General features: G+C 38.8%; 1 protein-coding gene across 1 annotated transcript in view; it reads right to left on the bottom strand.

Annotated features, from left to right (window-relative positions):
• Positions 1-1,945: 1,945 nt before the first annotated feature.
• LOC124882109 (nesprin-2) overlaps positions 1,946-13,856 on the bottom strand; it is a 57,158-nt gene continuing 45,247 nt past the window's right edge. The window contains exons 43-51 of the mRNA XM_047388284.1: positions 13,425-13,616; positions 9,367-9,655; positions 8,197-8,321; positions 7,983-8,112; positions 6,476-6,675; positions 6,216-6,392; positions 4,682-4,810; positions 4,309-4,592; positions 1,946-4,224 (exon numbers count right to left, since the gene is read on the bottom strand). Of these exons, the coding sequence (XP_047244240.1) occupies positions 4,017-4,224; positions 4,309-4,592; positions 4,682-4,810; positions 6,216-6,392; positions 6,476-6,675; positions 7,983-8,112; positions 8,197-8,321; positions 9,367-9,655; positions 13,425-13,616 (1,734 nt within the window). The 3' untranslated portion in view covers positions 1,946-4,016. The remainder of the gene's footprint in view (positions 4,225-4,308; positions 4,593-4,681; positions 4,811-6,215; positions 6,393-6,475; positions 6,676-7,982; positions 8,113-8,196; positions 8,322-9,366; positions 9,656-13,424; positions 13,617-13,856) is intronic.

Raw genomic sequence — 13,856 nt, 5'->3', positions numbered from 1 at the left:
AACAACTGTAATGGTCCAACAGGTCCTCACCTGAAATGGATATAGTTTCTAAACAGAGTTGAAACCAGATATTTACATACACTGTATTAAAAACATAATAACTTTGATAATCCTAACTGACCTGAAACAGGAAAAGTTTAGTCTGATTAGGTGTCAGACAAAAAAGGTTATTTGTTTTTATAAAGTGTGTGTAAATGTCTGGCTTTGACATCCAGCTGCATTCTTTAGTAAGCTTGCATCTTCTCCCTATTTTGATATGACTCAACAATTCAACTTGTAACATATTTCAGTGTGATTCAAGAGAGCTTGCAGAAAAAAGTTGTCCTCTTGCTTAATAAACCTAACACTTTTAATGTCATGATGTCTGTCGTTTTCTAGCTATTCTCTGCTCAGTTTTCCCCCACAAAGACGGCTATCTGAGTACAGGGCAAGTCACATAACACAATTAGGACATATGCACACTTTTCACTGTGAATGTCATTGTAATGAATGAAAAACCCTTTGATTGTTAGAACAAAAATCCAGATTTTACTGGTTAAGCAAATATGAGCACAGCCTATAATAGAGTTTTGCAAGCAATGCACAAAAAACTAGACTACACTATTAAGAAATTGGTCTTACAAAATGAAGCTGCATGGCTTGTTGGCTAGCACAGTGGATGCAGCTGACGAAGTCACAAAGAGCAAAATGACAACAGCTATTGGCAAAATAGGACATATGTTATATACTCATTGAGTTTAAATCTGCAGGTGTGCTGCTGTTATGCACTTTCTAACCAAAAATGTGTTAAATTTGTATTCACTTAAGTGTCCAAACCATCTACAAACTGTTGCATTGAAAGAGATATGTGCCTTTTAAAATACTGATGAAAGTCAGCATTTCCACCATTTCATTGGCAAATATTTTGTTGGCATTCAGAAGATTTTACAAGAATGTAAAAGTGGAAATGGAAACTCACCTGTGCCTAAAAGCAGGCATGCTATCTTTTCTAGCGCATTACAACAGACATCCAGTTAATCACTGAAGGGTGCGTTTCATCACCTGTTCACGCCCATCCGTGCTTCATTAAATATTGATTTCCTTTGTGATGGTTCAAGACCTTTCTTCTTGTGACAGCAAAGCACATGTATGGATTGATTGGAGTGGAACAAAAAGGATTACATCTGGCGAAAAAAATAAAGAAATGAGGAAATTTACATGGACAAATGCAGAATTGGAGGAAAACATTTTTTTTTTTGTATAAATGGTTCTTTTACACTTAAAGATTTTTTTTTATTGACATCCAACATTGGCTGTTTCATCAATATGATGCCTTTTATTCTTTTTTGTGATATACTTTCATTCCATCCATGCATTAGGGAAAAAAACATGTTTGTATGTCAGAAACAGCTGAAACTGAGTTTTGTGATATTTTGCAGCTTTGACAATCACTTGAATATTTAGGATTGTTAACCACAAACAGGTCTCTGGACGTCTGCCTTGCACCTTTTCCCTGATTGCTCTTTGTCACCCTAAAACAAATGTAGTATCACTGTGTTGACAAAAAAAAAGTTTTATTTCTGTTGAAAACATTTATGAATAAATGTTTAAACCTGTAATTTTTGTTTGGCTTTTTTGTCACTAAACATTTTCAGGCAGCATGGAAAAGAAGGTACCAGGACATGTGTATTACAGTTTGTCTTCTCATGTTCATTTAGAGGCTGATCATGGTTGTTCATGTTCTGTATGATTATATAATGTCATCAGGCAAACTGAGAGTGAATTAAAGCTATCCAGTTAAGACAAACAGGATTTAATAGCAGAAAAGCAGAAGCATTGAGCCATCAGTCATAAATAAACATCACATTCTGTACATAAACATCCTGCTAAAGTATCAGAAGATGTATGTGTGTATATGTCTACTAAAGATGCCTCAGTTTTATAAAAACAGAGTCCATAGAAGGAAGGAAGTACACATTGTTTATTTGGAGTAAACTAAAGTCCTTTGGAGTTCAGGTTAACAGGAATTAACATCAAACAATGAAATGTTGAGTGAATAACACAAACACGCAATATGGAGCTCAGTTTCTTTTTCATTGTAAAGAAAAACCTAAACGGTTTGTGATACAGTGCAAATTCGATGAAAAACGAATGCTCATGTGGTGGACGGTGATGTTGGCACTCATGATTATCCTGCTCAATCAGTTAGTTGTAAAAATCAGTCTTTCTGCATCTGGAATATGAGAAGTAGCTCATAAAACAATATTTCAGCATCAGTTTCTGTGGTGTTTCCCGTAAACAAACAGCATGACACTATCTGATGGATAAAGAGATGATTTAAAGTGGTTTTCCACAAAAACAAAAACATATATATATATATATATATATAAGCATTCATTGTTTTCAAAATCAGTCAGGCCTTTTTAACTTCAGTGCCATATTCCAAAGATTTCTCCTTGCCCAATTTCGCAGGTTGGAAATGTATTTTCTTTGACTTAAATAAATACAAGGATTTATTTGCCTCCGAATGTTAACAGTATCCTCACTGTCTCAAGTAAAATAATTACAAATGAAAAAAGTATAAATAGGTATTTATAAAATCTAATGTTGGGAGAAAAGGGATTTGATCTTAAAGCAACTATCGATCAAACCATTGTTTAAAACGATGTAATCATTTTGTGTAATACTTTTTTAATAAGAGAATCTGCTGCCAAAGCATTCACGCCCCTTTTTTCACATTTTGTCACATTACCACTAAAAGCTTCAGTGTGTTTTTATTTTTAGATTTTAGGTGAGAGACCGACACACAGTTCTGCATAATTGGGAAAAGAAGATGCATGGTCTTCAAAGTTGTTTTTGAATCAAAACTCTAATAGGTTTGGTGTCCGTGTTTAAGCAGACCCTTCTCCAACACCACTAAACAAAATCCAGAGCAGCTAATTGCCTTCAAAAGACACCTAATTAGAAATGAGTTCTGTGTGATTTAATCTCAGTATAAATACAGCTGTTCTCTAAAGGCCTTGGAGGTTTGTTAGAGAACAATTGTGAACAAGCAGCAGCAACAAGCCCCATGGTAACTCTGGAAGAGTTACTGAGATCCACAGCTCAGGTGGGAGAATCTGTTGACAGGAGAACTATTAGTTGCACACAAAGAATCTGACTTTTATGGAAGAGTGTAAAAATCCATCAGGGTTTCGGTTTGCAGTTTGCCCCAAACCAAGCAGGAGATGCAGCAAACATGAGAAAGGAGGTGCTCTAGTCATATGAGACCAAAAATCTAACGTTTTGGCCTATATGCTAAATGTTTTGTGTGGTGGAAAACTATGAACACACTATCGATCCAGTCAAAGATGGTGACACCATCATGCTGTGGACATGCTTTTGTTCAGCAGGGGCAGAGAAACTGGTCAGAGTTGAGGGTGCAGAGGAATCAACCTAAATACAGGTTAATCCTTTAGGAAACTGTTAGAAGCTGCTAAACATTTAAGATCTTCCATCTGGGCAACGACCCAAAGTATACAGACAGAGCTTCCACAGAGTTGTTAAGATCACTTAGAACGATCCACTTAAAGTCCAGACCTAAATCCAATTTCCATATGTGGCCAGACTTTAAAATTACTGTTCACAGGCACTCTCCAAACAATCTGATTGAGCTTGGGCTATTTTGCAAAGAAGAATAGACAAACATTTCATTCTCTAGATTTGGAAAGCTCGTAGATGCATACCAGAACACAATTGCTGCTGAAATTGTAGAGAAAGGTGGTTCTACAAAGTATTAATTGGTTCAGATTTTAATTTGCAGAACATTTTCTACTTCAGAGTTGTGCACTTATTTCCATAAAATATTTTGATGCTTTTAGTTGTAATGTTTAAAAATGTCAGAAAGTGTAAGGGGTATAAACACACTGTATAATGTTAATATTTGTGCCAAATAAAGAAATATTCAGGTTGTTTTTTTTTTACTTTGGCTGATACTTGTCCTGAAAGGTCACTCATGTCCTCTTGATAAAATGTCTTTCATTCAGTACAAACTGCCATTAGGTAGGCGGAGGGCCATTGGTGTAGTGCAACATGGGATAGAAGGACCTGGCAAAGTTATTGGTCACAGTGCAGCTGGGGTCGCTCTCTGACAGAGGAATCAGGCAAGGGAGAAGCAGGAGGAGCAGCAGCAGGAGCTGGAGGGGGAAGGCGGCCCGGAGGAGGCGGTAGAAGAACGATCGAGGTGGGGAGGATTCCCTTCTTTGCCTGCAAAACAGTAATGGAGTTAATAAAAAAGGCTCTAACTCCACTGTGTTGTACTGCACAAAAACACCCCTTCTCTGCATGCACCTTTGAGTAGAAGATCCTGTCTTTAAACATGTAGCCTCCTGAGATGTGTCCTGAGATGTGTCTGCAGCTGCACACCCAGGATCCTGAATCAACAGGCGCTGCTGCAGGGTGCTGAGGTCCTGATCCACCTTCTTCGTGAGCTGCCTCAGCTTGTTACCCGTCACGTGCAGCTTCTCCTGGGCCTCATCACTCTCCTCTGCACCATCATTAGGCTGGAGCTGAGACCAAAGAGCCTGAAGGGAGGCCTGTTGAGGCTGCCTGCACCGCAGCTCCTCCTGCAAATCCTGCAGAGCACAAACAGTAGGAGACATGTCTTAACACTTGATTTCTCATCTGAATCTGTTAATCCCTTTTGATAAATGACCATGCTCACCCTTAGTGTGTTTTCTTGTTGTTGCAGTGCTCTGACACTTGTTTCTGGGTGCTTTAGGTCCACAGCGTAGCATCTGCTCTCTGCCTGAGCCAGCCACAGCAGCAGAGAGTGAAGAGTTTCATGAAACTCCTGCACAGAAAAAAAACTTTATTTTGTTGCGGTACAAACTTTAACATCATTAAAGTCCTACATTTACTGGAAAGTTGTACAAAAACACAATATCACATGCTTTATTGTTTATGAGGCGTTTTTGGAATTTGACAACAGCATTATATAATATAAGATGTCTATAAAAGTTGTGTAATGCTACTCTTACACTTGATCAAGCATCTTATGTAGGTTTGAATAGAAATGGGAGAAACAGGCTTTTTGAATTAAAAACTGAAAGTCGGCTTCCTCTCTGTGAGCAATTTAGTGGGCAAATGATCTAAAACTAATGATCCTACAGCTAACAATATCTACAAAAGATCTGACAAATCCAGGGGCCATTACTGCCAGTCTCTTGTTACCAGGCTGAGAAGATGCAGCAGATGGTAAAGCACTGTACAGTTAAAGAAATAAAAGTGGCAAAAATTAAACATGATTTTAATCTTTTCCAGCTGTTTTATTCTATAGCTTTCGCCCTCGCATGTTTGATATCTATTTAAAAGGTTCTGCAGCCTCATTCTTAGTTGTTTGCAGTGCTCTGTTACTGAAGTTTCTATCCATGCTTTTCAACACAGGTGCTTTTAGTTTATGAATATTTCTCAACCCCTCAGGTCTTCTGTCAGCAGGTTTTCAATTAAACCAAAGGTTTTCGGTTTAGGACTCGATTTACCGTTATGGTCCTCACTTCTGGAGCGGATTCTGTAAAGACTTGGAGGCAGCTGAGAGTGTTGAAGTAAACTGAACTCATTTCTATAGTTTTGCATTTATCCAAGTTTAATCTGTAAATTATTTTGTGTTTTTACTCCGTTTTAAGAGAAAATTATAAGAGATTTTTACATTCATTATTATTTATTATGTCCTCTTTTTATTTTGTGAGCTGAGTCTGAAGAGTTATACTTTTTTTTATTAGTTATTTATGGTATTTTATCAATCGATTTATTTATAATTTAGTAAAAAATGAATCATGTATTATAAATTAATTACTGATAGAAGAAACATGGAATAAATTAAAAAATTTTTGGCATCAAAATGATCCCTTCCTACCCAATACACTGGACCAATTTAGTTCAAAGTTTCATTGTTTTATTAAATTTGTTTCATTCTGCACTAAACTGGTATAGAAATACCAAATATATATACATGTTTACAATTTTTACCAGTTCCACCAACTTTTAAAACAAACCCAAAGGGCTCATAGAAATGTAAATACATCGCTAAACTTTAATTGCATTAAGGTGTGGTTTCATTAAATCACAAAGGTGGACAGCGAGAGAGATCCTAAAAAGTTTCGTAGGAGGGCAAAGATATTTTCTAATACGACAATGAATCTTCCTTATTTGAAACGGTAATGTTGCTTCCTTGCTTTATGTTTGCCGTTTTTTCTCACTTGGCAGCAAATCAGCTTCTTCCTCAGACTGTTTTCCCATTGCTGCAGTCCTGTGCAAGCTCTGCTCCACTCTCTGTTCACCCTCGCCAGTGTCTCCTGTAGTTCTGGAGCTTCCTTCGCTCGCAGGTTGACAGACAGGATGATGGCCTTGTAGTGGCAAAACACTTTCTCCATTTCCTGAAAAAAGAAAACAAGGATAAAAACACCTTAAACTTAATCCAGAGAAAACAAAATCTGTTTTATTCAGACTTCATCGTTACCTTCAGCTCTTTGGTCCTGGCTTCCATGTCCTCTACACTGCCTGTTGGTTCGGACTGCAGGAGGTGCTCCAGCTCAGGGTTCACGCTTTCTAGCCAGGAAGCAATGTTGTCCAGGTCAAATGTTATCTTTTGAGGATCCTGAGTGCCAGACTGATCGCACCTGGACTGGGCCCGGAGCAGCTCCCAGCGTTCAATCACACCTGAATACACATAAATATCTCCTGGTTTATTGTTACAACCTAACCTGTTAAGAAACTCCAGCACTCTATACACTTATTGGTACTCCTATTAAAGATCTGTAAAAACGCCTAAAATAAATTAATGTTTTATTGCAGAAGATTAATTAGAAAGTATAAAAACAAGAGAAAAATCCAATCATAAAAATGACCATACTAATTCAAAAAATCCCATACTCAGAAATGAATGTCTTAAACATTACTGGTGTCACACTTATTGGCATCCCTTCTGTTCATAGTTTGTGAAACTTCCTTTTGCCAATAGAAAAGTACTAGTGGAACGTACAGTGCTTGATCTTTGGCCATTGCTCTTTGCACAGTCTCTCTCAAAATACTTGGATCCTCTCCTGTTTTTCTCATCAGCTCACCCATCAAGTTTTTCTAGGATTTAGGTCAAGGGACAGAGATGATCTTGCATGCAGATTAATTTTGTGTCAGGTGAACCATTTTTTGTGGATTTGGCCATATGCTATGCATTATAATTTCAAAGAAACACCCACTGGTTGTGCATTTTCAGTTTTACTTCAAATCAAATTGTAAAGAGTTGTAACAAGGTTCCCAGGGCCTTTTAAACAGCATCACAGACTCAATGACATACCTTACTCTAAGCATAAAGTGATTTTCCACATTGTGGAGTGTTTGTTGCCAAAATGCTTAATTTTAGTCTCATCTGACCAAGGTTTCAGCAGAAGTGTCAATAGCATTTTTGTCGCAGTCGTTTCTTAATTATTGCTCTGACTGTAGTTATACCTAAGTTGGTCAAGTACCAATTTTCTTGTCTTGTCTTTACTGACTTATGAAGATGAACACACTACTGCCTTACCTGAATGCATGTTCAAGTTTCTTTCCCCTTTTGAACAGTGGGTAGGAGCAATGGCACACTGTGTTATGCATCTTTAAACAGTGGAGCCAATAATTGTTAAGGACACTTTATATCATACATCCGAAGATATTCTAGCCCACAGCCTATAAAACAAAAGCTCACTTGTTGATTGCATATTCACCTCTGAGAAAATAAGGCACAAGTTAAAATAACAGTTCATACAGTTTTCTGCCAGAGTTTTTTTTTGGTTGGTAGAAGTTATATATCATTGTGCTTTCTTGAACTGATGAATTAACTGCATGCCTTTGGATGCATTTATATATAATGTACTACCTTATTTCTTTTAATCATTTTTATTTGAGCATCTTTCTGCCAGCTGTCTATTTTGGGTCCTCCCTCACAGTGCACAGTCTCTTAGAAAATAATGGCTTCTGCAAGGGAATCTCACCCGACTGTTTGTCTGAGGCATTCAGTCCTGTCAAACCGAACTCCTCCGGCTGCTCCTCATCACCATCGAGGATCAGAGAGACTCTCTTTATGTTCTCGATGCTGCCGCTACACTGGGACATGAGCTGCAGCTGGAAAAACACAAAAAGATTCTCAGAGCTGACATCTGGCTCAGCAGGGAGCCCTCATAGGCTGTATTACACTTTGAGACATACATAACCCTGCTTTAGAGGAGTGCTGGTGAGAGTGGGCTCAGTGTGTCGTTCTGGATCCAGCTGAGCTTCTGTGGCTTCTGGTGTACTCCAAGAACAATCACGAAAAGCCATAGATCTACTTGAAACTGCAAAACAAAATTTGTTTGTTAACACATCCTTGTTGGATGATGTAAATGATCAAGGAATATTTTTTTGTGATCTCCCAATTTTTTTACAAAAAATCTTTTGTCAGGCCAGAAAAACTGTTCTGTTTTAGTTCTGGAGTTTTGAGGGCATAATCATCTTCATCACAGAGGTTTGAGGACATTAGTTTTCCACAATTCTTTTACTGTCCCACCACAGGATTTTTATGAGGTTGAAGTCACGACTTTAACTTTAGGCCATTGCACCTTCATTTATCTTCCAGCCATTGTGTTGTAGCCTTTGGATCACTGTCCTGTTGAAGACTCAGTTTGGCAAAAGCATTTGCTTTCACTCAGCCGGGCTTGAGTTTTCTAGAATACGTTTGTATATAAAGTCAATGATTGCAAAGTAATTTTCCAAAACAAGTCAAAATTAAGAGTCCTACACCACTGAGCTTGACAGTTGATTTGAGGTGTTTCTACTGATATACTATTTGTTTTTAAAACATGATGCTGTGCATTGTCGACAAATTTATAATGAAAAAGGGATTACACTCCTCCAAGCAGCGGTGTGGATGCATGTAATTTAGAAGCTATTGGAAGATATTTCCTGGAAACGTCCCCTGCACCCTGAGACGCAGAGGTGTAGGTGGATTAACTACACAGAACATGAAGATGTGTAGCGAGTCTAGCCAGTGAGAAGCCTCATAAAGCATTTGAGGCTTCATTGCATCTGGACTTCAGTCAACATCAACGTGGTGGAGAAAGATGGCTTAGTGGGCCCTTATAATTTAGCTTCCAAGTCTTAGATTTAAATTTTTATGAAAGCGCTGTCAATGTTTTTCTTATAACCAAAGAATATTAGGACTAAGTGGAATTAATGGGACATTTTTCTAATTATTAAGAATAATGAACTGGGAAAATTCCTCTTAAGAATATGGTTTCTGGTCCTGGCTAATGCAGCAATCACAACAAAAAAGTTCTGTGAATGTTTTCTTAAGCAATAAAACCCCTAACACTACTTTTTAAATAAAATCATTTTATTTACCTGACAGTGCACTGAAGTAAGCCCCGCCATCTTTGTGATCTTCATCTTCCTCATCATCCTCATGTGATGATGACCCTCCAACATCTCCGGTGTGGTCCCATTCTAGAGGAAGGGAGTCGACGCTCACCGGAGTCTCCCGCCCTGAACGCTCCAAAGGAGAGCTGAGAAGGTGGGTGGGTGTGGCCGGCAGACTTATTTGGCTCCTCCCCAGCCATGGTCGACCAATCAGCTCCAGGCTTGACTCCAGGGAGAAGGTGAGATCAGAGGTGTCCAGTTCCTCTTTGATCATCTGGTCAAAAATTAACAATAACACCATTAACTCAAAGTCATTTGATCATTTATGTTCTATCTTTTAATGTCTTTGATTCTGGTTAAAATGTTTGGCAGATTTTTTTCTACTTTATAATTATTACCCTGTATTAAAGTATTGTGAAGACATTCATTTTGTAAATATTGGTTATATTTTAAGATCAAAACATTAAAAGCATTTTAATAAACACAAAGTGTCCTCCATCTGTAAAATAAATCCTCTTGTCCTCAAAACTTGGTCAGATCTTAGTGGCATGAAACATTACTGTCACGGTGGGGTTTTGGGGTGGACCAAAGTGCAGACAAGAGCCTGGAAGCAGAATCTTAAATAAATCCTAAACTTTATTTAAAGGGTCAAAAACGTAACAAAATCACTGCAGGTACAACACAGAGCCGGAATCCAAAAACTCACGAAGCTGACACTGCAGGAACATGGCATGGAGGAGGGTAGCGAGTGTGAGCGAGGAACCAGCAAACACAATGACACAAAACCAACTAATATACTGAGGAATAACAAAAGGGCAGGTAAACAAAGAAACAAGGAACAGGTGAGACATGGAAGCAGGAAGGCAGAAGGAGCAGGTGAAACTAATACATAAATTAAAACATGGCGAAGGGACTGATTGACAATAAAGAGACACAGACCTAAGGAAACCTGTAGACAAAGATAAATAACCAAATAGGGCATAAGAAAACTAGAATAAGCATAAACTAAAGTAAATAGAGAAACTAGAGGGAACATAGGAACAACAACAACAACCTAAGAACAAACAAAGAGCCCATAAAGAAAACCTGAATACAAAAGTAAATAAACCTAACCACACTGACTGAATTGACTGGAAAAGAAACAGTGAACGAGAGAACCAGAATATGTACAAACCAAAATAAACAATAACTAAAACTAACCTATAAGGAAGAGCTGGAAAGAGAACAAATACCTAACCATAAATAAATACAGAGATACTAAATGAGGAGCTAAACTAAAGAATCCAAGGAAGACAAGAATAATAATAATAATAATAATAATATCACACAAAGTAAAAAGAAAGCAACTACTAAGAAGCTTAAAACGAGAAGAGAGAAACACAACACACACTAGGAGGCGGTAGAGGGAACAAAACTAACAAGGGGCAAAAGGAAATAAACAGACTGCAAAACCCAAACTAGAAACACATGGACGAAATGTAAACAATACAAAACCACAAACAAAAGTCCAAAATGTCACACCCTGACAATTACCTAATCTCCATCAGTTCATCTTTATATCAACCTTATCTTTTTACAGTTGTGGTGGAACTGCCTGTTTCCCATGGTCACCCCATCTCAAACATTACTTACCTATCTAAAATCATAGAGAATTGTTCCACAGGTCTGAAATATATGTATGTATTATCAAGAACAACCCCTATAAAAGGTTTTAGTCTTACAACACTTGATCTTACAAATTTTGTTCAGTTAAATAACTTTCATTTCCAACCCCCAGCTGTAAACAGTAGGGTGTCCCAGGGCACTGTCCAAGTGCCCCTCCTTATCATCATCTACCTCCTCTCCAACTGTATCAAAACCTTGCTGCGAAAAACGTCTGAACACATCCATCCCTTCCCCAAACAAGTCCATTGGCTACCAGTCCATTTGCTTCCTAAAACAACTTGCCTCTCCGTTTCTCGCTGAGGTCCTTCAACCATAAGCAGTGGTTAGCGTTGCTCCTCCTGAGCTTCCCTTTTCTCTGTACCATTTGCCCAACTATCCAACCCAGATTCTGTAGCTGTGCTGCTTTCCAACTTGGGGACACACTCTGACAGGACATCCACACAATCAGGTCTCTGCCAAACTTTAAATCCCACCTGTCCATTATATTCTTTCCCACATGATCTGTCCACCATCAGTTACCCATCTACTTGGATCTTATATCCAGTTTTCACTATTTTTACTGAATAAATGTAAAATACACATGATTTCATTACATGATTGTTTTATATAATATAAGGTGAGAGTTGGAAATTAAATGTATTAGTGCTTTTTGTTGCATATGAAACAATAGGTGAAGAACATAAAACAATTTTTTAGGATGTAGTGGAAACTGAAGAATCAATGCTCCATTATACAGGTCCTTCTCAAAATATTAGCATATTGTGATAAAGTTCATTATTTTCCATAATGTCATGATGAAAATTTAACATTCATATATTTTAGATTCATTGCACACTAACTGAAATATTTCAGGTCTTTTATTGTCTTAATACGGATGATTTTGGCATACAGCTCATGAAAACCCAAAATTCCTATCTCACAAAATTAGCATATTATTAAAAGGGTCTCTAAATGAGCTATGAACCTAATCATCTGAATCAACGAGTTAACTCTAAACACCTGCAAAAGATTCCTGAGGCCTTTAAAACTCCCAGCCTGGTTCATCACTCAAAACCCCAATCATGGGTAAGACTGCCGACCTGACTGCTGTCCAGAAGGCCACTATTGACACCCTCAAGCAAGAGGGTAAGACACAGAAAGAAATTTCTGAACGAATAGGCTGTTCCCAGAGTGCTGTATCAAGGCACCTCAGTGGGAAGTCTGTGGGAAGGAAAAAGTGTGGCAGAAAACGCTGCACAACGAGAAGAGGTGACCGGACCCTGAGGAAGATTGTGGAGAAGGGCCGATTCCAGACCTTGGGGGACCTGTGGAAGCAGTGGACTGAGTCTGGAGTAGAAACATCCAGAGCTACCGTGCACAGGCGTGTGCAGGAAATGGGCTACAGGTGCCGCATTCCCCAGGTCAAGCCACTTTTGAACCAGAAACAGCGGCAGAAGCGCCTGACCTGGGCTACAGAGAAGCAGCACTGGACTGTTGCTCAGTGGTCCAAAGTACTTTTTTCAGATGAAAGCAAATTCTGCATGTCATTCTGAAATCAAGGTGCCAGAGTCTGGAGGAAGACTGGGGAGAAGGAAATGCCAAAATGCCAGAAGTCCAGTGTCAAGTACCCACAGTCAGTGATGGTCTGGGGTGCCGTGTCAGCTGCTGGTGTTGGTCCACTGTGTTTTATCAAGGGCAGGGTCAATGCAGCTAGCTATCAGGAGATTTTGGAGCACTTCATGCTTCCATCTGCTGAAAAGCTTTATGGAGATGAAGATTTCATTTTTCAGCACGACCTGGCACCTGCTCACAGTGCCAAAACCACTGGTAAATGGTTTACTGACCATGGTATCACTGTGCTCAATTGGCCTGCCAACTCTCCTGACCTGAACCCCATAGAGAATCTGTGGGATATTGTGAAGATAACGTTGAGAGACTCAAGACCCAACACTCTGGATGAGCTAAAGGCCGCTATCGAAGCATCCTGGGCCTCCATAAGACCTCAGCAGTGCCACAGGCTGATTGCCTCCATGCCACGCCGCATTGAAGCAGTCATTTCTGCCAAAGGATTCCCGACCAAGTATTGAGTGCATAACTGTACATGATTATTTGAAGGTTGACGTTTTTTGTATTAAAAACACTTTTCTTTTATTGGTCGGATGAAATATGTTAATTTTGTGAGATAGGAATTTTGGGTTTTCATGAGCTGTACGCCAAAATCATCCGTATTAAGACAATAAAAGACCTGAAATATTTCAGTTAGTGTGCAATGAATCTAAAATATATGAATGTTAAATTTTCATCATGACATTATGGAAAATAATGAACTTTATCACAATATGCTAATATTTTGAGAAGGACCTGTATAAGAAGATAAGCTTGTGTGTGGTCCACCTCACCAGGGGCTGGCTCAGGCGCTGGTGGAAGCGGACCAGCCTGCTGAAAACCTCTTGGCAGTAGGAGTGAAGTTCCTCCAGCTCATCCTCCATCAGAGCTGCATCCTGTGGTGAACTTTTCTGGATCAGAGCCTCACCAAACACTATCAACCCGTCAATGCGCTCAGTGTTCAGGGTGATCTCCTTTTGGAAACCCTGTCGGAAGATGAATTGACGTACAGAGATCAAGTCAGGAAAACCAAACCAATAACACATTCCTGTTTGTGAAATTTATTTAAAGTGTTCTAGAAATGAGCCGTAAGAGAAACCTCCCTAAGCCAATATGCATAGCTTGAAGATGAAACCAGTGGCTTAAAGGTCTGACAAATTCCCCTTCAAGGGCAATACAGCTGACACTTGAGATTTGTTTCTAGAAATGAGGACATCCCTAACGTT

The sequence above is a fragment of the Girardinichthys multiradiatus genome, chromosome 15, assembly GCF_021462225.1.
Source record: "Girardinichthys multiradiatus isolate DD_20200921_A chromosome 15, DD_fGirMul_XY1, whole genome shotgun sequence".
NCBI classification, from domain to species: Eukaryota; Metazoa; Chordata; class Actinopteri; order Cyprinodontiformes; family Goodeidae; genus Girardinichthys; species Girardinichthys multiradiatus.
This window is presented reverse-complemented; position numbering and strand designations above follow the sequence as displayed.